The following is a 27066-nucleotide window of genomic DNA, read 5'->3' on the forward strand; positions in this document are numbered from 1 at the left end:
AGAGAGGGGTTTTTCTTTAACTTTGTTCATTGCTAAATACACAGAAATCTAACATTTAAGTGCCTAGGCACAATGCACACAGGTTAGAAAAATGGAGGTGGTACACATTGCATTCAGCTGCAGGCACAAGGATTGGTATCTCACACATACCCAATGTGCCTTCCAAGATATTCAGTTGATCTTTGGACTCTGATTTCTAAGAATAGGAAAGTAAGGCAGATTAGGAAAGTGATGCCTGCCAGAAATGTAAAGCTATCTTTGATACGGGTTTGGTGGTTTTGTGGTATTTTTTTCCCTCCTGCAATGCATGCCCAGGTAAAAAGTGTTCAATAGCAAAGCATGTGAGGAACACTAAAAGTCAAGGTAATTCACTTCTTTAGTGTGATGATCTTTCTTCATCTCTAATTAAAATAAGCTCTCTCTGAATGGCTGCCAGATCTGGTGAGATACGGTCAGCAAAAATGCTAAAGCACGAGACATGTTTTGGAAAGTGCTGTCCAACTTTTAATTCTTGTCTTTGCACTGCTTGTGTTGCACTTTTTCTACTGTTTAGAAAGGTCTCAGCACCCAATATTGGTGGCAAGATCCTTTTTGTGCAACAGGATGCTTTTTGTGGTTGTCAGTGCTTATTCAAGGTGATCTGTCCACAAGTTTGGGACATATTTTCAGAATCTCCTCTTTAACTGTGAGCATTTCCAGAGCATTTACCTCAAGTGATACTTCTTGTTTTAACAGCTGAACAATGTCTATGAGAATACAGAAAGCTATAAAGTAATGGTAAAGCACAAAAATATGATACACAGAAAACCCTTATTGACAGATGCTGAAAATAAGAATGTAACCTTTGGCGGCTTGTTTTGAATTTGAATGAGTGCTCTTGTCATCTGCAGCAAAATATTCATAACTGGTATGAGAATAACTGGCATTTATGGGCACCTAAATATTGTTATTTCCTATCTGTGTTTGCAGAAAATGGGCAGATCTTCCTGAGGTTAGCTCTTGGTATGCCACTTCTAGGGCAGATGGGGAAATAAAACACTGAAATCAAGTGATTTTAGCAATGAGAGAAGGTAAGGGAGCATCAGTCCAAATGACAAGCTGAGGCTCACAACATTCTTTGTGTGTGCTTACAGGAGATTTGGTTCTCTAGGAGTAAGAAAGAGTCTCTATTTAAAAAATTTTGCCTGCTATTGTTTATTAAAGAAACCCCAAAAAACTACCATCCACACAGACTTCTGATCAAGAATGTCAGCAGAGTTTAAAGGCTGAAACCTTAATACTTTTAGGTCTGAGCAGCTACCACCTTCTAAACTGTGGTCTAGTTTATTTAGACTACTCAGTTTCTTTCCTTTTGAAATTTGAATTAAAATTTCATGCATCTTTGGCCTTTTGAGCTGATATATATTTGTTGTTTTCATATCCTAAGATGATATTCTTTAATTGAAAAACCATCCTATCATATATGCACCTCAAATGAGACTACTTCACTGGAAACAATATATTATCATGAAAAGTATGTTTTTGTAGTGCTAAAAAGTTTTCAGATGGTTTATCACAAAAATCCCCTCAGACTATTCAGAAGAAGACTGAATTCAAGTAAAATTGTCGTTTCATGTGACAATGCAAAGCTAATGTTAGCCAGTAAACAACAACACATTGCTTTGCTGTTAAGAATATAGCCATGAATGACCAACCTGAGACTCTACTTTTGCACTTTTAAGTATTTTTAAAGCAAGGTGTGCAGCAGGGGGAAAATTTAGAAAATCACTAGAAAATGCCCTGTTAGATAAAAGCTTTGCTAATTGCCTCCAGAGCCTCTGTGTGAACACAGCTATTTTGTACTCTGGTTGGAGAAGTTATTGTGGAAAACTTCTAACATTCACTTGAAAAAATGTTGAAAAAGGATCATGTGTTCTGCATTTTTTATCAGCACTAAAAATAGCTACAGTGCTGAAGGTGATCTGTGTAGCAGTGATGTAATTGTGAACCAAACCTGACATTTTGGTGTCTTATCTGCATGTCTTAAAAGACTGTAGTAGGATAAAGTGCACTTTAATGTAATTTTCCTTCTGTTGTGGTTGGCCAGTATGCTGTCTGTGTACATGCATGCTTATGTTTTAGATATAAATTTACATGTATTTGATGATGTAGAGATATACACATACAAATACACGTAATTTAGGTCTGCAAGCAAAATGATGCTTACAGACACATTTTTACATTGATTGTAAAATGTAAGTATGACCTTCCAAAATCTGTTTTCCTTTATATCTCCAGCCAAGTAAGTATTCGGTGCTACCCAGTATAAAATGACATGTGACAGCTACTTGCTTAACTATAATTTTTGCAACTACCTCTTGATTACCATATACAAAAAGGCTCAGTGATTAGTTTTGACTGATTAACTCCTGTTTATAAACGACACAGAAAAAGACACATGGTGTTGGAGGATGAAATTTTGATCCTTCAGAAAGATGAAACCAAAGAACCTCCCACAGCAAAAGAGGACAATCCCAATCCATGCTCTGCACAGTCACTGCCAGCAGATGTTGGCCAGGCTGGGAAGATCAGGCAGGCAAGGATAATCAGGAATTCTCCTGTCAGAGTTCCAGCTGGGAATGAATGGTATGGTGTCAGTAATCTGTGCTCCTGGAAACCGTAGCTTTGTAAAAATAAGTATATAAACATATAAATGAATAAATTCCTGGAACCTGGATCCCTTCTGAAGACTGTACAGCCCATCTCCCAAAGTATTACCCAGGGATCTCTGATAGCAACCAAGCCCTAACACCTTTTCCCAAAGGATGTGGGGATGCTCTGCAGGCTGTGCTCACATCGCCAGCACAGCTTTTCCTGCTGGGTGCTGGTGGCTTGCCCCAAGTGCAAACGTGGTGAGAGAAAACACAGTGGGAGACCTTGGGAAATGACTCTAGGTGATATCCTGGTACAAGGGATGATACCTGAGAAGATATTTGCTGTCCATAAATATTTAAGCAAGTACTGTAGGAAGAAGGCTTACGGTTTCTTGCAATGTTATATTTCCTTTAATTGTCAGTATATCCTTATCAGCTGGTAGATGTGGTAGGTGTTCTGCTATTTGTCAAGAAAAACTGATCAAAATATGTGGGAACAGTTGTCAAGCAGCAGGAGGAAGAGGGAGCTGACTGGATCTTTCTGGTCATCTTCATCTCTGACTAGATTCAGTCGGGTTTTCTGACTTCTGGAATGGTCTTCTTTGCTAGCTTTTCCTCTTTAAAACAAAAAAAAAAATCAACCCCAAACACAAACAGCTATCGTTAGGGAATATATTTTACCTTTTGAGGAAACTGATGGTTGAATAAGGTTCTATAGTTTTCCAGAAAGTGAAGATGAGTTTTATTTTCCACTTGGTACTTTTGATTATTTTTTCTCTTTGACAGTGTGAGGCAGTGCTCTTCTATCTGTGTAATTTTTGTGCGGCTGAAAAAGCAGAGATGAGGCAGCTCATTGCTAAGAGTGTCCAGTGAAATGTGGCCACGTCCTTCAGTTCTGCTTGTGCTGTTGTGTTTTTCTGAGAAGCTAGTCAGAGAAAGTCTGTTCAGAGGCCTGAGGTCTCAGAGCACAATAATGGTAATGCTTATGTACACTCACAATTTTTACTGTACCTTGTAGGCTTACCCACAGATTTAAACCCCTTTCCCTTTTTATTATGTTATCAAATAAAAATGTTTGCTCCATGATAAAAAAAAAAGGGAAAAGTAAATTCTAAATCGTGCATTTTACCTATAGCCAAATTGCTGCAGTATAAAGTAATCGTTCAAGTCCAGATTTATAGGGTTTCCCACCAAGAATTTTTATTCTGGTAATTCTGCTGTAGTTACCAGAATTGCAGGGTGCTCACATTTAAATCCACAGTCACCAGTGAGAGATTCCATGTAAGGCTGCTGATGAAAAGTGTTCCTGAGTGCAGACCGCATGGGAAGCTGAGAAGAAAAAACAGTATTATCTCATTTTCTTCTCCCTGTTTTGATGCTTTTGGAATGTGGCTGGAGATTGTTTACCCACAGATGCATGTTTGATTGGTTCCATGTGAATTGTTCCTACTCAATGACCAATCACCATCAGCTGTGTCAGACTCTGAGGAGTCACTCACGAGCTTTTATTATTCATTCTTGTTAAGCCTTCTGTCTGTATCATTTCTCTTTCTTCAGAATAGTTTTAGTATAGCATTCTCTTAATATACTATAAGTACGTATAAATAATGAATCAGCCTTCTGAGAACGTGGAGTCAGATCCTCATCTCTCACCTTGTCCTGGGGACCTCACAAACTCAACACTAGGCAAGGAGCAATGGGGTCAGACTGAAAGAGGGGAAATTTAGGTTGGATATACGGACGAATTTTCTTGCTGTGTGGGTGGTGGGGCACAGGCTGTGCAGAGATGTGGATGTCCCATCCCTGGAGAGAATCAAGGCCAGGTTGGAAGGGGCTTGAGTGACCTGGTTGAGTGGAAGATGTCGCTGCCCATGGCAGGGGGGGTTGGTTCTCGAGATCTTTAAGGCCTCTTCCAAACCAAACCATTCTGTGACTCTGTGGTTTAGCACCATGGTGTGGTTCACTTAAGTGAAGTGTTGTCACCCTATTCTTCTAAGCCTTCTGATGTTTACATTCTTGTAATGAACTTTCCCACACACTTTTCTGTAAATAATTATTGTTTTACATTCTTTTCTGGATGAGGAAAAATTTGATGGACTGTTGTCTTGTCCAGTGTCATTGGAGAGGTGGCACTGTCATCCTCCAACCCATTGTCACTCTTGAAAGTCTATAAATGTTGGAGTCAGAAAATAAACTTCCCTTCTTTTTACTTTGGAGGTTCCAGCATGTGTGTCATTTTATTTTGTCTTCTATAGCAACAGGGTGTGGGTTTTGTGTTTTTTTTTTTTTTTTTGGTTGTTTTTTTTTGGGTTTTTTCACTTGCCAGTGGGCATCAGCACACTGCTGCAATGTGATTAGGAGTAACTCCAATCTTCTCTGGGCAGATTCTAGACATAGGCTGTTCATTATAGTATGAAATATAGCAATTCAGAGCTCAGCACCTTTCTTTCAAGTCTTTGCTAGGTATCTCCTTCTAGTGTTCTTAAAAAAAACCATCCCCAGACCAAAAATGTAGGTCCACATCAGCAAGCCTGCAGAAATCAAGAGGAGACTGATTTGATCCACAGCATTTGTGTTTTCCTTGCACCTCCATGCACCAAAGCCTCAGCATCTTTGCTGGAAGGAAGCTCAGTTCTTCTCTTGCTAACTCTGCATGTGTTCCATGCTTTTTGTGTCTGAACATGGAAGTGCTCAAAACGACTCTGCATTCTAATTGTAATTTTAATGTGTGTTTTTACTCAAAAAGGCTGAGGCCTCCAAAGTTAGTCAAAGGTCAGATGTTCAGCCCATCTCCACCTCTGTGATTTTTCTCCTGTTGTTGGGCTTGGGGTTTTCCTCTTTGAGAAGCAGATTTATGGTAACTGTACATCTATCTGTATGATAAATACATACAGCAGAAATTAGAATACCTTAAATTGATGTGCCCCAAGGGTTGTTGAACAGCCCAGGAAGCAATGCTGTGAGCTGATCCTCAATGTGAAGCCAGTCTGTAAAAGACAGTCTGGCACTTAACCAGCTCCAAAACAGGTTAGGACTGTTGCTTAAGGTAGCAAACAGAATAAAAAGAACAAATAGAGAAGAGAAAGGAAATAAAAGAGAAGGAATTTACATACAAATAAAAGCTGCTGGAAATGGACTCTAGTAATCCCAGTGCTCTGGTTTAACTCATCAAATTTTATCTCCTCACCAATCTGAGCAGAGATGAAGTGATATGGAATTGCATTCACACATCCTTCAAGGCAGGGAGAAGAGCAGAGTGAATTCATACCTTTTTCTCTTGGATGGAGCCATTTTTACCCAAGTCTGCAGCACCCATGGAACAACTGCATTTAAAAAAAGGACTTGGAAGGATTGGAAGGAAAGTTCAGCCACTGAAATGACGGCCCAGCCCACTGTGAAATGTCAGGGTTTATATTTTAGTTTTCTTCCAGTAGCTGCTGCTTTTCTCTTGGGATATTTTTTTCCTTCTTTTTAATAAATTCTCTTCCTTGCCTCACTTGAGCCCTGGGGTTTTCTCAGGGGTTTTATTAAGTGGTACTGGAGAGGAAAAACACTTGGGGACATAACACCTCCACACCCCAGACCTTCCCCCTGTATTTGCACACCAGTAGCTACAGTGGCCTAGACAGATCTCTGGAGGGAGAATGGAGAAAATCCTCCCTTGCTGTAGCTATTGGTGTGCAGGTAGAGCTTTCTATCAAAAGTCTGCAGAATTCTGATGCTCTGCAGCAACATGCTGAGATCAGACTTGGGTTAATGAAAGTAATGAAACCAGCACTTAGCTTCCAAATTGATTTCCATGGAGACACCTACACAGTAATAGTGTTTGGACTTTTTTATTCAATAAAAGTTTGAGCTATAAATATTCTCCATTTGCTTAATATTTACAGTTGTAAAATACTTTAGGATAGCCTACCCGTCACCTGTTGTTCAGCATCTCTATAAATGTCGTGAAAACATCATTGTGAAATAAAAACTTCTTGTTTCCAGCCCACAAACCCTACTTCCACACACTCACAAAATCAAATCAGAGACAAAAAAGGGGAGAGAAGGAGCTGCGGGGACAGGGAGCGGGAGGAATACAGTACAGCAGGCAACAATGCAGTACTTGCTACACAGTAGCAAAAGAAATGGGTACAAAATTTAGTCTGCTATAATGACAAGCTTCTCAGGACATTTGTGATGGACCAGCGTTGTCCAGTGCACTTCTGAAGGACCACTTGAAATCCAAATTCATTTTCACTGTTTTCCTGCAATTCCAGGCAGCGCTTGGATTTTCGGTTCTGGATAGGACCTCCCTGTAAAGATTGAGGCAAAAAGCAAAAGAAAAAGAGGGGTTTGTGTTAAACACTGACCTTGTTGCATTGCTGCTGTGGGGTAATACAAGTTATAAAACATTCCAGTGTCCATCTACTGTGAAGAACTTTACAGTCAGAGACAAGGTAAGTGCTGGATTTGGAATGAAGGTTCCTTTGTCACAGGCTGGTTTAATCTCTGATGCAGTTTGCAATAGTCTCAATTGCCTGGTTTCCATTTCAGCAAATGGGATTTCTGGAATTGAGCTGTGTTTCTACCCATGCATTTTAACCATAAAGAAGCCAAAGATTTCCTGTTTGCTTGAGTTCCCTGATTTTGCGGTTCTGCTGCACTTCTGAACACCAAATAAGGCAAAAGCCAGCCATGGTACACTGCATAAATGATAAAATGCAAAACCTGTTTTTTTCCTTAAATACTGAAATGTCTTTTATAATATTTTCTTGTTAACTCTCAGTATTGATTCTGTTCAATTCCCAGCTTAATGCTGCCTCATTAAAGCCTTGCCTTCATTTTTGAGTTGCATCAAGCTTTAAATCTCTGCTATCACACAAAAACCTATAGACCTCAATTACAATTAAATTGTCATGCAGGTGACATAAACTATATTTTCCCTTCTTTAAATCTATTTTCAGTTGGTTCTTTCCTCCTCTCTCATGTCTAAGGAAGGCAACAGATAACATGTACACATCAGTGTCTGGGAGGTTTCTTCCAAGATACATGGAGCGAGAGTAGAGCAATTGCACAGAAGTCTGAAAGTGGCCTTGTCTAAAAAGGACCTTGGACTTGTGTAGAGAATTACTGCCTTAATCTGTAAATCAAAGAAGGGATTTGGTGCAGATTAGTACACCTGAAGTATGGAAAGAGCAGAAGCATTGAAATTGCTTATATGGGAAAAAAGAGTTTCTGTAAAAAACCCAAAGCAAACACCCAATTCCATACAAACCCCCACCACCTCATAGCTTGTTCAAGTCTGTGTTATACCTAGTATTATAAAGTCATTACAAACTGGGAAGGCCATTGGCATAAACCCCACAGAAAGGCTGTGTGCTGCTCCCCAGCCAAGGGCAGCAGCCTGTGCCACTCAGTGCAGGTTCTGCTCCATGCGCATAGGCGGCTGAGGGTCCCCTCCTACACCACCAGTAATGCTTAGAAAGAACTTTCTCAGCTCAGAACCTGCACTGGGAGCTGAGGAAAGTTGTCCCACTTTTTGTCTTGCTAGAAAACTGCCTTAGTTGGGGTCCATTATTTGCCTGATTTCTGGACTTGGGATATGACTCTGTGCATGGCACTCTTGGGCTTCTCCTGTCATTTCTAATTTACTGGCATAAGAATAGGAACAGAATTCCCTCTCTCCATTTATTTGTGAAGTACAGCACTTGGAGCTCTCTTAGGTAGAGGAAAGCACAATGTTAAAACTTAAAGACTGCCATGAGGAGTTGGAATTTTTCTGCTTAATTCCCATTTGTGTCAGTGGTTAAGGGTTTTTTTCACTTGAATGGGCTGAAATGCCATGTGGATTTGGGGGTAGAGGAAGGAGGCTGTTCACAGTGGAGACAACGTTTTTTTCTTTTTTCTAAATTTTGTAGAGCAGACCTAGGTGTTATAGTAAATGTATTCATGAGAAACACTAATATAGGCAGCTACACAAAGTGTAAACCATTCCTAAGGAAAAACAAAACAAACAAGCAACCAAAAAAACATATAAAAAGCCCCCTCACACTCCTTCACTCTTTCTGAAGTGCCCTCATGTGAAATCTGGCTTTTATTTAACAGAAACAAGTGAGCTGGGAGATAAAAAGCCAAGGAAGCTCTTTTTGATGTGGGGAAAGTGCTCTGCATTGGCTACTGAAAACCAGCCTGCTGAGCACACTGGAGCTGCTGTATGGAATATAAAGAGACATCAAAATTAAGCAGTGGTTAATGTGTGTGAATTGAGTATTGCAGAGAGCACAGATGCTTCTAGCAAGATGTGGTTTTTTTAACCACAAAAGGGAAATGTGAAGGCTCAAGCCCTGTGAGGAGCTAAGCTGTCCTGTTTCTGAGATGAGAGGCCTGTGCAGAGCCACTGCTTCAGCATTCAGAGTGGGTGCAGTGTACACTTTACTCAGACTCGTTAAGAAAATTAAATCCTCCCCAAAGAATTAGGCCCAAACATTCTGCATTCTGCTGCACTCTGCCCCGGGGGCTCTTGTGAAATCCAGCTGTGGTGAAGGTGTGAGGACGGGGCTGGAGCACAGCTGGATGAGCACTCACAGTTTCCCTCCACAGCAGCTCTGCAGGGAACTGGGCAGATCACTGAAATCCTCACAGAACCCTTGTTCTCCTCTGCACAGAGCCTTGCATGTGCCTTACAGCAATGGCCTGGGATGCAGCAAGGAGGAAAGGCAGCATCAACACTGCTGGCTCTCAGATCCACATGGACAGGGAGGTACAAGAGCAGTGCCTGCTTCAGCTCTGGCTCTGCTTTGGCTTTAGAACTGCTCTGAAGTACAGGGAGGAAGGTTTCTATGGTAGTTACTTAAAATTTCCTGTTACTTTTCTACTTAACTGTGTTTGTTTTCACCCCTTCATATGCCCAATCCAAGCCTGGGACAGTGGTATTGTCCTGTCAGCTCTGGATTGCTGACAGTGCACCTAATACAGGTTGCAAGGCCTGAACTAGTGAGCTGTGTAAGGATTAAAGCTCACAAACTGAGTAACTCCGGGAAAAAAAATGAGCAGGCAGGACTGAGGCATCAAAAGCTAACACTGTCTTTTGCTCCTCTACCTGGCTTGGCCTCCAAATTCCAGCATTCCTGAATGGTTTCTGCAGTCTGTTGTCATCACTAGCATTTGGAACCCTAAAGCCAAATGCAGGCAAAGGTGCCCTTTAAATTAATTATTATTTTGCCCTTTTTTTTATAGTAAGCAGTTATCCAAACTTGTATAAAACTCTCATAGCTGGATTTACTGCATGCTTGGCAAAAGGGTTTACTGTGTTGCTACACTTCATGCTCAGTGAAAGGAGAGTTGCCCATCTGGGTTCCTTCCCCCATTCTAGGCAAGATCTCCGAACTTTCCAATTTAAAGGCAAAAATTGATAGCCCAGAGTAATGTCTTTAATCATGAAACATTATACATAATTCTGTAGGCTGAAACAAGTTCCAAGAGGCATTGTGGGCAATTGAACAGAATTAGGATTAAGATCACTGATGATGAGAGACAGCACAATGGAGTCTCAAGAGGATAAATAAGCATCCAGGTCAACTCTTCTGTAAAAAATGGACTGAATGTGTCAGCACTAACAGGTTTGACTGAAAACTGCTTGGTTTTTGCAAAGCAAATTGAAGCAATTCTTGTGAGAAACACAAATGTTCTCAGCTCCTGCTGGTACTCAGACACACAGAAGATTGGTTGGGTGATTCGTAAGTGTACTTTTAATGTTAGCACTGTCTCAAGTCAACATCCTGGTACACAGAGTGGAAAGCAATGCTTTTGACTTCCTTTAGAGTTATTGCACTTTCTGCATTTCTACTGGATGTAAGGGGTTTCCTTCCCAGTCTTTCACTACTGCAGAATTTATCCAATAACATGGCATTTAAGGACACCATCTGATGTGTCTGCAAGCCCTTGCAGTACAAAGTTGTGACATGCTAGTTTTTGCTGAACTGTTCTGTGGGATCTTTTTTGGTTTACTGGGGGTGGTGGATGCACAGTTACCAAACCTGATCACTTTGTAAGACCTGGTCACTTGTAGAGAAGAGGGATGTTAAATGAGGGCTGGAGGTGGTCAGCATTACTGAAAATCAGACTGATGGCTGTTTTTAAGGAGTTACTCTAAAGTGAAGACTTTTCCTTTCAGAGTTCCAACCTGCTTTTTATATTAAAGCTCATTTTATTCTACCTGAAAGAGAAAAAACATGCTTGTCTAAACATGGATTTTTCAGAAAAAGGTCTTAAAAGGTTAATAAGTATATCCAGCCTCCTATCACAGACACTGTATAGATCACTGCATTCTCTAGTCTATTAACTTTCTATGTGGACCTCAATCAGTGACATCAAATATTTACATGTTCACTCTGCCTTTGAGGCAGAAACTCTAATCTTTGCTGTTGCTTTGATACATTTGAATCAAAGAATTATGGTGAGGAGTATGAGACAATCTCCACTTCAAACAGAACACTTGTTTGAATTTCCCAGGAATACTGGGGTACATTTTCAGTGACTGTTAGTACACTAAATTTAAACCTAAAGAAAATTACTCAAATTATACAAGGCATTTTTTTCCTCCATGTGATTCACCTCTGTATGGATGTGGAAGCAATAGGAAAATATTCACAGGAAGAGGGGAATAATTTATCCCATGCATTTTCAGTATTGCCCATTTCTTAGAAATATTGGATGATGTTATTCAGTTTAAATTTTCTGCTTTTTAGCTGTATAAAGGATATAGATATATATAATATAGAGGAAATTTATTAATTTCTTCTTGAATCCGAAGAAGTACGACAAATTTTCCAACTCTTTTGTCTAACAGGTGTGCTCTAAGTAAAGCAGGCTCTTTAAACTATCTTTTCCTGTTCAAATCTTTCATCAATTAACTTGAACTATTTTAATTCAAATATTTCTCCCTGAAGTATATTGATAGCTGCCCTTACTCAAAGACATGTTTCCTAATATATTTTATATGACTACTGTGAAAATGAGGTGCATTTAACTGCTTTTATATATATGAAAGCAGGTTTATATATTAAAAATACATTGTTATCTGTTCAGCTATTTGGATCTTTATTTAAAGGGTAGCTAGGCACGCGAGAATTTTTACAAGACTCACTTAAAATGAGAATTTATTTTTCCAATACTAAGCAAAACAAATTATTATGAACAATGTAAACTTAAAGAGTGTTATAGTAGGCATCAGCCAAACCATTTCTTAAGGAAAATGTAAATTCTTTCCCTCCTCCTGCACTCAAGTTCTGTTGTCAGGTAGCCACCCAAGCACTTAGATCCACTTGCTGGTACTCAGTGTGTAAATACTGTGAAACATCCTCTGACAGTGGGATTAGACACACCATTCAACTGTTACACAACTTCAATGTCTACATCACAATTTTGTCTCATTCCTTTCCCAAGACATCTGAGTGTTCAGGTTTTACATGATCATAAGTGCTAAATTCTCTAATGCTGCACTACATTTTTAATACTGCAGCTGTGACAAATCAAATGAAGCAGCCTCATCTGTATGTCCAGAGCAGGATTTAGTAACTAGGCGTCTGTGCAATCATTTTCTGATTTGCTTACTCTAAATTGGATGGTCTGATTTGCTTACTCTCTCCAGAATGTAGAAATACACAATATTGTTAATTAAGGTATTAAAATAAAAGCAAATAAACCTGGTACAAGGAAATGCAGCTTCATTCAGAGAATGTAATTGGAATAGAAAAGAAATTAGAGAGATGCAGCATAAAAATCAGAAATGGAACACATGGATCTATACCTATCACTAACATTTCTCCACATATCTCCACATATAAAAAAAATTATCACAGATTTATAACGGGTTGCAGTCCTGGAAATAGCAAAATTAAGAAAATAATAACTTGAAAATAATTAAATTCAAGCCTTTACTGAAATACCAAGAAACTATTCAGGATATCACAGCTGGAAATGTGTTTCACTAGAGAAAATTGGGATTAGACTACAAAACCAGAAGTTTTGGAGAAGAATACATTAGCCAGACTAAGATATTTTACAGAAAGTAAACATGAATTATTACTCTATCAGCAATGGCCAGGAAATCTTCCTGACATGCTAGAAAAACACACAGAAACAACTATTCTAGGTGTATGATGTGATTTTTGTAATTAATTATTGAACAGTCACAGGGCTGGGGGGTGGCTGTGGCAGAGTGGAGAGCAGATTAAAAAGGGAATCCTTTATCCATACACAGCCCTGATTAATAATTATGGTAAATGCAGAACTTACAGCTGCATGCATTGTTTGGTTTTTATTTGGCAGCAAATCCCGGTGATGTTGTGTTATGTGGATCTTCCGAGAGCCAGGATTACCTAGCAAGTCATTTGTGGAAAAGGAAGGACTGGCCTGATGCTCTGCAGTTGAGGGTGATGTGCTGGGTTTTCCTGACCACAGCTGTCCTGAGTAACCACTAACAGGACTCAGAAATCACTGCCTTTTTGGGAACTTAAAGGAGTAAGCTGCAGGGATGCATGTTGATGAGGGGTGATTCACAGATTGATATTTCTGATTTTATTTTCCTCATCACTAAACGGGATGATGGTCACACTTGTCTTTTGTGCCTTCCTTTGCCCTAATCTGCCTGCTTATCCTACTGGGCAGCACTCAGAAAACTCCATGTGCAGAACCCACCACATTCAGTGCTCACTGGCTACTCAGTGCTCCAACTCTGACACTCAAGTACTAAATTAGAACTTAGGATGTGTTTCTAAACCATGTCAGCTCACAGCAACAACTACAACTGCTACATTTTATACTCTCTCTAGTAGAAGAGTTGGATATAGGCAAATCCTGCATTTTAAACACCTCTGGAGTTATATGTGAGACTTAACCTATGGAAAATATCCAAAGTTAATGCTTTGCCCAATGTTTTCTGCAGGGTAATTCTTCTCCAACTAAATCCAGAATTCTTTACTTTCTTTTCATTAATTGTACCATGCAACAGCTGCTTGTGTAGTGAAACAATACCTTGATAGAACCAAGAAAAAAACCAGGAGTGCTGGAGACATTTGCTTCATTTGTTTTAATACTGCATTTTGTGAAACTCTCAGAGAAGTTACCTTTTTCATTCTAACATAAATTATTTGCAAAAACAACTCAGGCTTGATTTCATCTGCTCTGATCTAAGCTTGCTTCAAGATGTTTAAAGTGTAAGACAGAGGAAGGCAACAAAGATGTTTTGAAGTGTGATGGACTATTCAGAGGGTGGGGAATTACAAAATACAGTAACATGAAATAAAAACAGGACTTTGCTTAGTAGGGGAATGAAAATTAGCGTTCAAAAGTGTGCATAGCTGTGAATAGCACTGAGGAACTGGTAAACAAAGCTTCTAAGGAAAAAGTAAGTGTTAGGTTAAAAATTTGCTACAACTATTGGTGATTTATCAGAGTATAGGAAACCTGCTGAATTCATTGTCTCAGACATCAGTGCTCAGTGACTGACTAGATGTTTTTGATGGGCTGAGTTAATTTTAAGAGTGCTGAGAACTCATTTTAGGCATGCTGAGATGATCATTTAGATAAACCAAGCCTCAATCTTCTCGAAGAGAGCAAGTCAGGGGTCAAGAAGGAAATCCTCCTCATGGACTTACAATGAATTGCTGGCTCACAACAGCTCATTTCTGTGAAACAGCAAGCACTGACCATTGCCTGGGGCAGTCTTCTGGATAAGGTAAATAATCCATTTAATTAATTTTGTGATCTGTGATGCAGCAAATTGTACACTCCTAGGTTTTGCCTTCCTATTTGGTTTTAATAAAAGTACTATCACTGTGGTACACAGAATTACAGAAGTGTCCTTTTAGATCATTGAGTTCAACCATTAATTCAACACTATCAATTTCATAACCCAACCGAACCATGTCCCTAAGTGCCACTTCAGGGTGTCTTTTAAATATCTCCAGGAATTGGGACTGCACCACTTCCCTGGGCAGCCTATTCCCCTGCCTGACAACCCTTTCCTGATATCCAATCTAAACCTCCTCTGGCACAACTCGAGGCCATTTCCTCTCGTCCTAGCACCGAGAAAGACACCAACACCCACCTGGCTAAACCTCCACTCACACAGAGCAATGAAGGCCCCAGGAGTCTCCTTTTCTTCTGACTATACACCTCCATGTCACCATGATATTTCCTGAAAAATCTTCTTTGCCTGGGATTTTCTCCTGGGAAGCTGAGAAGCCCCAGAGAGGAATGAAAACAATAATTATCTGATTGCTGCTCTTGTGTTTGCTGCTTTGGAATGTGGCTTGGGCATTGTTTGCCAACAGGTGAATGTTTGATTGGTTCCATGTGAATTGTTTTAATTTAATGACCAATCATGGTCCAGCTGTGTTGAGGCTCTGAGGAGTCACAAGTTTTTATTATTCATTGTTGTTAAGCCTTCTGATGTATCCTTTCTCTTTAGTATAGTTTTAGTATAGCGTAATGTAATGTAATATATAATATAATATTATATGATTAATATAATATAATATAATATAATATAATATAATATAATATAATATAATATAATATAATATAATATAATATAATATAATATATCAGCCTTCTGAGAACATGGGAGTCAGATTTTCATCTCTCACCTCGTCCTGGGGACCTCACAAACCCCCGATAGTGAGGGATTCAAACCTATACACATTCACATCTTGCAGCTGTAGCTCATGCCTAGGAGAACCTCACTGTCTTATTCTTTTTCTTTTTCTCTCCATGGATGAAAATACTGTTCTAATATAGCACAAATCTGTGAAGAACAGAACTTCACATTGCTATTTACCAGCCTTAGCATAGGTTATACCTAGTTACTCTTCTTCAGCCAGATAAATGAAAAAGTCCTTTCAGCACAACTAGGAAACCCAAGATTTTTATATTTTTCCCAGACATGTTAACAGATTTCCAAAGGTTTATGGGGTTTAGATGAGATTATTTGTGAAAAATAACTGCCTTGGAAAACAAAAATACTGAATGATGATCTTATTTCTTTTGTGTGTGTGTTGTATTTAATTAATCTAAGTTTTCTAATCTGAATGCTTCATAAGAAGGAGGCTTAATGCATTTTAACCCAGAAACTGAACTACTTGCACTATCATTATATGCTTATGGTTAAACCAGTCTCTAGGGCCTAAGAAATAAATTGAGTGCAAAGTGAAGAAAATTAGGAAATGAATTTGCACCAGTATTTCAATTGATCTGCATATTCTAACATGGAATTTAGGCTGAGCTCCTTGGGACTCTGATCATAGTGTCTAGTTATTGCAAATGGCTTTTTCACCACTAACCACACAAATCTGATTATAACTGATATTGGGAAAGTAATGTCCTTGCTGCTGCAGCACAAACCTTGTGCAGTTTACTCAGACAGCAATGAAAATAACCTACTTTTTTTTTGGTCTGATATACTGAGTGCCACCACTCTTGGTTTCAGGACACCAGACTTGATGGCCTGATCATTTCACTGAATAACAAACAGACAATTACTTGGTAGCCAGATCTCGCTTACACACATCCTGCTTTTGTCTCCATTGGGAGTAAAGATGCAACTTTTACTGACTTGACAGGGAGAGAGTCTTGGGGCTTTAGCTGCTCACAGTGACCCCAAGATGGGTTAGAAAGTCTCTTTTCCCAGCCCGGCCTTCAAAGAAGGAGTCAGAGCTCTTCAGTTCTCGTTCTCAAGGTTGTTTATTGTTTTTTATCTATGAAATTCTTTCTCTGGCCTGCTGAGGTCTGTTCAGCAGGACAGTCAGAGGCACTCTGCCTGTCCCTGGGGTGGTGTTATATTTTTATACTAAAAACTATGTGTATATTATTTACAATAACTTCCCAACACCTATCACCTATGTTAGACAGTGAGCCTCTACTCTAAACCAATCCAAAAGTGCCACCATCACAGCAGAAGATGGAGGCTAGGAAGAAGGAAAAAGGACAAGGAATGCCCAAATTCCTCCATCTTGGGACTCTGAGCCCCCATTCTAAAAACCACAAAAATCTATTTTTCACCCTGATAAACTCACTATCATTCTACTTAAACTTTTTTGACTTGTAATTCTTCATATAAAGGTTGGTAATTGTTTTTCTATGGGTCAAGATCAAAGGCACATGGGGGTCTTGGGCTCTGTGCCAAGGTCTCTGAGCTCCCTGGGCAGGGGCTGGAGCCATCCAGGGCAGCCAGAGGAATTTCCTGGGTTCCAACATCAGACTTTTGTTTTCAGCTGGGAATTTAGAAATAATAACAGCAAAACTCTTTCCATCCCTCCCACAGCTGGGGAATGCAGAAGCCAAGCAGAGACTGGTGATGCAAAGGAGGAAGCAAAAGCAGAGTTCAGATCTCCTGAACCTCAGGCCCTTCCCTTGTGGGTTATCACTCTGGTTGCAGGAGACATTCTGGATTTGGCCGTGGTTTGGCATGCCTGACATGACAATGTCATGCAGAGCCTGGCAGCACCTGTCATCTGCAATTGCTGGATGCAGTCTGGACAGCTGAAATGAGCAAGAATCATGTGCAACTCGAACAAATAATTTCTTTGTAAATAGATGTGGTATTTAAAATTAGATGCTAAAATATGCAAATAGGGTATCTGTTTTGAACGAAAAATACGGGTATGTGCTAACTTTCTTCTAAATTAATTCAGCACAAGTGTCTTTGGAGCTTAAATGTGGTTCTCAGGAGAGTAAATACTGCATAATGTGATATGCTAGAAAAGATCTGAAATGCACCCACTAAAAGCTCGTTTTACTGCTGTATTCCACACCAACTTTCTAGCTGGCAAGTTCTACACCGATTTGCAAAAATTCAAACTGTCTGCTAGAAAATTACTCCAAATAGAAAACTGAACTGATACAATGAAATTTTGGTTACCACTAGCTATGGCAATAATTAACAAGTAAATTTAGCATCAGTTGGCAATAACTGCCAAGTAAATCTAACATCAGTTGTTAAAACACAATATTGTATAGTAATATTTCTTTTCCATATTTTTTTGTAAATGCTAATTTTTTTAGCATTGACATTTTCGTATTTAAGTTGCAGTCAAGTATTCAAAATGGAGAAAACGTGTATGCATTTAAATTTTTGTACTTCTCCATTCCATTCTGCATAAATGATACTAAAGATGTTTATAGGCTTTTAGTAAGACATAGTCCACGATGAATAAAAAAGAAGCATTTTAATGCACCTCTTTTAAAATTCATATTGTCATATTGAAATATGACAAGAATATTAAGTTACACATTTAGGGACCAATTTATGAGAGAAAAATGCAAATTGAAATATTAACTACAGTTTTCTCATGTCTAAGCAGAACAATGGTTCAGCTTCCTCATCCTCCAGCTATCACACCTTCTGCTGTTACCCAGTTAGTTCAAATATGAAGTACAGGCAAGCTGGGGTAATATTTGAGAAAAAAAATCAGCAAAGAACACCTAAATATAGAAATGCTGCTGATGCACACCAACACTGAGCCATGGGGTTTGTGGAAGTGCTCTTTTATGTCTGAGGTTCAAAACTCCACACTTGGCAACACTGGTTACTTAAAAATCAGATTGCCTCACTAAAATACAGGGCTTAACCGAGTCTATTGGCTCATTTAATGGAATAATTAGGTTCTGTTTTTCTTTATATTTCTCCTGCAGGATGCAAGTCTGAATTTCTTTGAACAGGATCACCATCCCTTCCTGTTCTGAGCTGCCAGGCAAACAGCACTGCCTAATTACACAGCTCTGTAGCAGTACAGCATGGCTTAAACTACAGAGACACACTGAGAGTATTTGCATCCCTTGTGGTTAGAAATACCACATAAATCCAAATCCTTTGCAAATCAATGATGCTGCTTTGCCAGCCTGTGGCTCTCATCATGGAAGAATCTGATGAAGGGGATGGGGGCCACTGTTCCCTCAGACACACAGAGCCCTGCTGAGATGAATCTCTCTTGTATGCTGGTGTCCTTGGCTAATGGATGGGATGCAAACAGGAGTGGACATCAGAATTTGGCTGCTGTAAAATGGTGTTGGGCTCTGCTTCTGCATGCTGTGTGCTCAGCAAGGGGGCATCTGAAATTGGTACAGAGAGATTCTCTGCTTGCTTCCTAGCCCATCAGTTTAATCTTGCTATGCAGCTGCACTCCTTTGCTTCTCTGGGCTGTGGCACTGGGTAACCTAGCACTGCACTACCTTTATTTTCATTAGATAAAGGTGGGTAAGAGAAACTTAAAGGCAAAAGCCTTTAGGAGGAACGAAATGTAAATTCAGTAATTTTAAGATCTATTGTTTCTTTATACAGCTAAACAGATCTCCTTATCTAATACCTATTTAAATAAGATCTAAATCATCATATTTATCTGAGGACTACCTGTAACAACTCAGTAATTAATATGCTTGTCTGTCTTCCCTCTTCTTTCCCAAGCAATTCCTACTATGATATTTAGGAAACACATATTGTAACTACAGCCATCAGCAACAAATTTTATTTACAATCTCTGGCCATAGCATAAACTACTCCCTCCAAGCATTTATGAATGGGAAGACATCCTGTAGAAACCTTCAGCAGTGACTAGAATCACAATTCTCCACACCATGCACAAGATATGGGAACAGGAGGGTGCTGAGAGCAGGCCCTGCACATCTTCTCCCTCCCAGGAAGGAAGTGGTGAGTGCCCATCCCTAGAGATGCAGATTCTTCCTACCTTTCTATGGCAACCACACTGGAAGCTGAATTACTGAAATTAGCTAAGTATGAAACAGCTGTAAATGATTAATCCCAAGTTTGTAGCTCAGCCTGGTGTCCTTTTGCCTCTTTTTACACGGAGCTCTCCCCTGTTGCATTTCTCACAACAGCAAAAAGTGAGAACTTGGCTTGTCTGGTTAGAATGGAATGGTCACATCCCTGTCCAACTAAACAGAATCGGGATAGCTCATGATAAAGAGTAATTACAGAAAAATTTTCCCCTTTTGCCTTTGCTATGCCTCTGGAGGAGCCCCAACGAGGTAAGTGAACTTTCCAACTACTTTCCTGCCACCCAGGTGAGTACATAGAGACAAATTTCACTTGTAGGCCACGCAACTGACTCTGCATCAGCAATAAAGCTGGAAAATCAGATTGGAGACTGAGAGACTTCTTAAAATCCTGCAAACTTGGGATTTGTTCTCTGAAAAACCTGGTTGCAGCACTGAGAATGTACCGCTTCTCCAGAACATCAACAAACCTAATCCTATCAGAGAACTGATAGGATGGCCACAAGCAGTTTCTACCAAGAGATGTCCTGAGGCCTCACCTGCCCAGGTGCTCTGGCCTTCATTTCCCACAGCCCCTTCTCTGCCACCCACCAGACCCTGTAGCACCATCACTGCAGCAGTCCCAGCAGCTTCACTGAGCTCTGGGCACAGTGACACTGAGCACTGAGCTCTGGGCACAGTGACACTGTAAAATGGGTACAGAGACACTGAGCTCTGGGCACTGGGGACAGTGACACTGTAAAATGGGCACAGTGACACTGAGCACTGAGCTCTGGGCACAGTGACACTGAGCTCTGGGCACTGGGCACAGTGACACTGAGCTCTGGGCACTGGGGATAGTGACACTGAGCACTGGGGACAGTGACACTGAGCTCTGGGCACTGGGGACAGTGACACTGAGCTCTGGGCACAGTGACACTGTAAAATGGGTACAGAGACACTGAGCTTTGGGCACTGGGGACAGTGACACTGTAAAATGGGCACAGTGACACGGAGCACTGAGCACTGGGGATAGTGACACTGAGCTCTGGGGACAGTGACACTGAGCACTAAGCACTGGGGATAGTGACACTGAGCTCTGGGGACAGTGACACTGTACAATGGGTACAGTGACACTGAGCTCTGGGCACAGTGACAATGAGCACTGAGCACTGGGGACAGTGACACTGAGTACTGGGGACAGTGAGAAATGCTGCTGAGCTGGTGCTTCGTCCCGGCCCTGGATTCCATGGGAGCTGCCGCTGCTGCCAGCAGTGTCTGCACCTGCTCCTGGCCAAAACCAGCTCACAGCCTGAGGTTTTGCTTTCCTCATGCTTCATGATGTCAAAGCAGCTTCCTTGAGACCAAGTTTCAAATCATATTTTACTAAAATTCTGACCTTTTTCCACCAAATAATTCTTGCCTCTATCTCCTCTGCCTTGTCTAATTTCTGATCACTTACTGGGCTTTTTGCTGGAAGCTCTAACTTGGTTCTGATTAAATGAAAAAGTGATGAGACAGACTGAACTAGGTGAGCTGTCAAACACCTAGAAAACATTCTAGCATAAAAGTATTTCCAAAACAAACATTTCTCTAAGAGAAGACTTGACAAACAGCCTGAACAATAAAATTTTTGAACACCACCCAGTTGATGGGACTCTTTTCTGGGCTAATTTACATAATTTGACATAATTACTGTTGTAAACACTTGAAGAAGCTTTGCAAGCAAGAATGCCACCAAAGCCTACATTTTATTGGGTCTCATTGCATTTGGCAGCTGTACAAAACTGTGGAGCATGGAAATGTGCTCAGATAGATCCTGATTATACAAACACATACTACAAGCTTTGAATGCTCAATGTAAGTTTCTATACAGGACAAAGATACCAGAGGTAGTGATTCCCTCCAAGTGCCTGCCCATCAAACCACAGTTTTGTCCACAAAGTAACAGTGGACATCTGGCTGCCTGACTCCAACTGCCTGCAACTGAAGATAGCCAGGGAATTTAAAATTTTAAAACCAAAGTAAAGGTAAAATAAAAAAAAGAAATAAAATTTGATATATATGCACAACACATATATATAGATGTGTATACACATACTTCTGATCTAAAAGATGTGGCTTAATAATTAATTAAATAGTTCTTTAATAGATCTGCAGAAGCAAGGAGTCCCCTAACTGAGGGTAACCCATCTTCTTCTTTTGCCATGTGGAATTCACTCATCATAACACAGTACAAAGGAGGATGAGAGTGTTACCCAAAGGATTTTTTTTTTTTTAAGCTGTACAGTTTTCTATCAACCAGACTGCTGTCCACGTCCCATCACAGACTACTGTGGGGCCTCTCAGATTATAGTGCTTCCTCATTCAAACTAATTTACCATAAATGTCTGTCAGGAAAAATACAGATTTTTGTGCTGGTCAGGGAAATCTAGTACAGCTGGTTTATCCTGCTTTGGGTGGCCAGTCTTTTCCTGTTCCCCTTCTCAGAGAATTCCCCACTTGCCCTGCTGTATTTTTACTTACCTACACCATCAGACATTCCCATGGAATGGCTCAAGAGCCCAGAGAAGTCAAAGCATAGCTCCAGCTAAAAGAAAGTGCTACAAAAGGCTACAACCAGCATCTACATTTTAATTAGTAGTTCAAAAATTTCAAGGCAATATAAGCATCAGTATGATACAGTAGTCCTGCTCACTGCACATATGGAAAACAAAAACCAGAGCTTTAAAGATGTAATGAAAAGAGTCTTTTTAGAGAGAACTTCCAAGATGGCCACACAGATACATCTTTTCACCAGGCTAAATGGCTGCACTTCATATGGAGTTCATCAGCTGATTTTGGCAAGCTGTGATTACATTCATTAACTTTCTTCTAACTTACAGAATGTACCCCAGTGAGCAATAATGGCATTTTAATTGTATTCGGTCTTAGCAAAATCCTTTTTGAACAGAAAACTTTTAATTCTTTCATTTGTCTCTTAATTTATCATGAAGAAACAACTAACTAGCTTTCACTTCTCTCAGGGAAATGTTCCTTTGCAGAAGGAAGAGAGAGGCCATAGAGTTAAGTTTACCAGTGCTGTACCTTCCTTGGGAGATTGTAGCTGGAACGGGGAATTGCAACAATCCTGATTCTGCTATATCCCATTTTTAAAGATTTTAACAGCTAAATTATCAAGGCCTTCTACTGCTGTCCCCTGCCCCCAAAGTAAGATCTAACATAATCAGTATTATGAAACAGCAGTAGTATCCTGAAGTAGAAACCATTAATTGTCACCAAAACCTTGGGGTATACAGTGCAATCACTGGAGAGGTGAACCATGCTAAAATGTTACTGAAATACTCTTCAATTTTAATTATACTTTTTAGTAATGGTATAAAAAAATCAAGTGCAGAGATGGATACACTGAGGCCCCCCTCATGAAAAGATTAGTGTTAAAATTTGTGAGAAAATATAATTGAAACTTTGCCCTTGAGTGGCCAACTTAGGGATTTAAGATCTGTTGCTTGAGATTTACCTCCTAAAGACCTAGACAACTTTCTAAATAATAACAAATACATACAAAATAAATACTAAATAAATACAAAATAAGCTAATACTATGCTTTAATGAATAATGTCCAGATGCTTTCTGCACCAAGATTGATACTAACTAAAGTATATGGATAATGGCTATTAAAGAAATTATTGAGTTGGCAGAAAAGATATTTGCAAATCCACATGGATGTTACAGAAAAATTAAATGTAGGGAAAAAAAATTGCTTTTAATGGTGAGCCTCAGCCTGTGGGCTGGAGTACCCAACTAGATTTGTTGACTCAAAACTCCACAGGAGCAACTATGATACCACCAAACTCACACTGGACATGTAATTTCATTGATTCACCAGCGTGCCAGCAGCTGACATGGCAGAGTTCCACTGTGTTAAACTTACCTTAGGAAAAATTAATATTTTTTTGAAAAACAGAATTTGACTGTCTTTGGCTTCCAACCATTGGAACCTGTTTTGTCTTCAGGACATGGGTTATCCTGAGGACAAACCACGTTCCAATGGTTGGAAGTGTTCCACTGTGGAAGCACTGAGAAGCCTTGAGTCACCCTGCTATTTCCTCTGAGCTAGACCAGAGTGATCTCCCACAGTCTTAGAGCACCTTTTCTAGCCCCAGAACTTTTGTGGCTTCTTTACTCTCCCTTATGTTTCTAAATCAGTTAGGAGTGCAGACACCAGGCCTGGCCTTAGTGTCCTACCAGCATTCTCATCACTGTGAAAGCACCTCTCAGCCTTTCCTTGAGCCTCTTTCTGCCTCTCTCACGCTCATGTGTAAAAGCCTGAGCCTTTTTAAAAAAGAAACTGCAGAACTAGCTCATTATGAGGCTGTTATCACCAATGATCCACTACCACCATTTGTGAGTAGCTACTTCTAAAAAAAAAACCATACAGATTTCTGTTCCTCTTTCCTAAATAGGTTACTCTGCATTTGACTCCACTAAAATAACCTTTTTTTTCCTCTCCCCATAACAGTACTCTGCCTTAGAAGCTATTAATGGTGAACTCAGAAAATATAATACAAGTTTTGTACCCTACTGAGGTAGCTGACATTGGGATCAAAACTAAACTTGCACAGAGCTTCCTGGCTCTGTGCAAAGCAAGCAAGGATAAATCTGGTTCTGTTCTGCTAATAAACAGATTACTCACACTTCAACACAGAAACAGAGCTTTAAAACTTTCTGAAATGGCTGCTGGGCAAGAATTACCTGAGTAAATTGCCAGTAAAGCTTCATTCTCTTGGCTTTGGCATAATTGCACTCAATGAGCCTGGGCCTGCTGTTCACATCCACCAGGCATCTGTTGTCATCATCGTCGATGGTGGGGCTCAGAACACCCACGTGGAGCTGCTGACTGCTTGTGTAATAAACATTCTGCAACAGGAAGCACAAACAGGATTTGTGGCCTCTATACAGAAGCAGCACTTTCACCCAAAAGCTAATGGCAAAGATAAATATGCTGAATGGCAGCAGGCTGACCTCACAGTGGCTTGGAAATTATCTCCTTTCATGCAGGAAGCAACACAACATTTAAAAAGTTGGTCTAAATTAACAATTAATTGCTTAAATATTAGTTAAGTATTTAAGAGGAAATATGCAAATACAACTGATTATTGTCTCATCATGTGACTTTTTACTTCTGTTTTCCTTTCTGTTTCTGAGGGTCTTCAAAGAGGAAGATAGACACCCTGGGATTGGCTTGAATATGGCCATTAGCTCTGATCAGACTATTTCATCTGAGGATAACACCTCACTGGAGAGGTAAAAACAGAGAACAGCAGCACAGGAGTTCAGAGCAGCTCAGTCTTTTATAGGACAGGGAAAGATAAATTAAGTTTTCTGCAAACAAATGCTAAAATCCACACTTGAAGCAGATACTATAGAGAAAAAAAAAGTTGTTAGCAACTGGTGACAGATACAGGCATGAGAGAGAACAGAATGGCCACATTTTAAGGCATTTGTTCTCATTTTACATTTTATAAGTCAATACACACACAAGAGACAAGGAAAAGGGACAGACACTGGCTGCTCTGTATTTCTAGCAAAGAAGGGCCCTCAAAGGCCTCAGGGATTACACGTGGGACCAAAGACATGAGTTTATTATGTTATACAAATTCTTTCTACTCTGTTTGACTACAAAGATATGTGGAAGGTTTCTCTGGAAGAAAGAAAGGAAGAGGAAGGATGGAGGGGATATGTCCTCTTTCAGATTGGCAGGTTACGTGTAAGCCCAGGAAGGTAACATAGGATTATACCAGGACTGCCTGATTGCTAATCACAAATAGAATTTATTTTGCTAAAATCAGACCTTTTCCTTGGAAGGACCATGAGAAAGATTAAATGGAAACATCATGCTCCAGGTGTTAAGTCTGTGACAACTCAGTGGTGGCAGAGTCACAACAAACAAGAGTGGACAGAAGCACCAAATTAATGCCCCTGACATTTACTGTAGCTATTCTATTTGTCTGTAACAAAAGGGAAACTGGAAATTATGCTGGATGTTTTTGGTGCCCAGATTTTCCTGGTATTTGTTCATTGTTGGAGTTGGAAATTGTTTTATGTGTGAGTGTTCTCCTTTGTGAATACTCTGGTAAAATAAGAGAGAAAGCAGAAAAGCAGAACAAGCCAGGTCTGATGAAAGATTTTGGAGCTTCCTGTAATAAATAAAAAAATAAAATGAAATTTTAAAAAATTGGAATGCTGTAAGTAGTCAATTCAGGGATTGAATACAACCACAACAAATGGTGGTGTTCTGGTCAAGACTGTGTCCCCAGTTTACCCTTCTGTAACACTGCCAGGGCAGATGTCACCTGGCATCTGAGCTGCATTAAAGTTAATTAATTTACCATTAATGGTTTAGACTAATCCAAGCTTTTGCCCCCTTAATGAAGTTTCATTGTTTTCACCCCACAGAAACAACAACAAGCTTGAGCTGGCAGAAGTGAGGTGAGTGGCTGAAGTTTTAAGAGGTTGAACAGAGAAAAGTTGAATAGTTTAGTCATGCCCTACAGGAGGAGAGCAGGGTAATACAAGGAACTGGCACAGCACATTTCCAGAATGGATGGTTATGATTGAAGTAAGGATAGAAGTAAACTCAAAGAACTATAACAAGGTCACTCTGCATCCACAACTCAGGTTATTAACATTCCTGCAAACAAAACTGATGCCTTAGAAAACTGTTAAACATTAAGAATGCACTTTCTAGACAAGCCAAGAGCAACTATTTTAGACATGTATATGATCTACTTAGACTTTTTTTTGGAGAAACTGAGGTAGTGACTGAGCAAGCCTAAAAGATCAAGATGATCTTGCAAAGGGATTTTTAGGACACCCTACAGATGAACTTTTTGTTGCAGCTCGTTTACCTCTTACCTGAAAATACTACTAGAAAACATAAAGGGAAATTGTCAGTTACTTAAACTTTTAACTAATAGGAAGGGATATTTAATTTCAGCATGCTGTCACTATAGAAAACAGGATATAAGAACATAAAGGGGGGGTTGCATTTTTTTTCTTAATTATACGTATCAGTCACTGGAAACAGATGAGCAGGCTTGGCTGTAACTCTGAGAAGTGCACTCTATGGCTTAAGGTCTGCACAAACAAAGCAGTGTGCCTGCAAACCCTCGTGGCTGAGCTGTTTCTATCAGCTCACACCCCTCAGCCTTTTGCAGCAAAGGCTGCAGTAATCATTTCACCTTCTGGAGGGACAGAACAAACCCAGTTCATATTACAGCCCTGCCAGCTTCTTCTGGTGTCAGTGCAGCCATGGCTCAGCCTGAGCCTCCTTCTGGGCAGGAGCAGAGCCATGGCTCTGGCTGGAGGAACTACTCAATTGCTTGTTGGCAAAACTGTACAGAAGCAAACACAGATTCAATTAACAGGTTGCTAATTAAGAGAGCTTACCTGCTAATATAACTGTGTTTTTCACTGTGGGCCAGTTGGAAACAGAGGTGAGAAATCGTGAATTCTCACCCAGCGTTGGGAAAGGCACTTTTCAGCTTGGTAAGTGGCACAAGCTCAAACTAAAACAGAACGTGGGAGGGTGGCAGCCTGTCCAGCAAGGCTCTTCCAAGATGTTGCTTTGCTTATCCAGCAATGTGGAAATATTTAACTGTTCTATGTATCATTA

General features: G+C 40.0%; 1 protein-coding gene across 4 annotated transcripts in view; it reads right to left on the reverse strand.

Annotated features, from left to right (window-relative positions):
- Positions 1-6470: 6470 nt before the first annotated feature.
- Positions 6471-27066, reverse strand: part of GALNT18 (polypeptide N-acetylgalactosaminyltransferase 18) — a 216181-nt gene continuing 195585 nt past the window's right edge. For 2 of the 4 annotated variants that reach the window (XM_058806873.1, XM_058806872.1), the window contains 2 exons: positions 24144-24308; positions 6471-6931 (listed from right to left, as the gene is read on the reverse strand). In XM_058806873.1, coding sequence (XP_058662856.1) covers positions 6785-6931; positions 24144-24308 — 312 coding nt within the window. In that variant the 3' untranslated portion in view covers positions 6471-6784. The remainder of the gene's footprint in view (positions 6932-24143; positions 24309-27066) is intronic. The other 2 variants (XM_058806875.1, XM_058806874.1) reach the window with 1 other exon arrangement.

The sequence above is a fragment of the Ammospiza caudacuta genome, chromosome 6 (genome assembly GCF_027887145.1).
Source record: "Ammospiza caudacuta isolate bAmmCau1 chromosome 6, bAmmCau1.pri, whole genome shotgun sequence".
NCBI lineage: Eukaryota > Metazoa > Chordata > Aves > Passeriformes > Passerellidae > Ammospiza > Ammospiza caudacuta.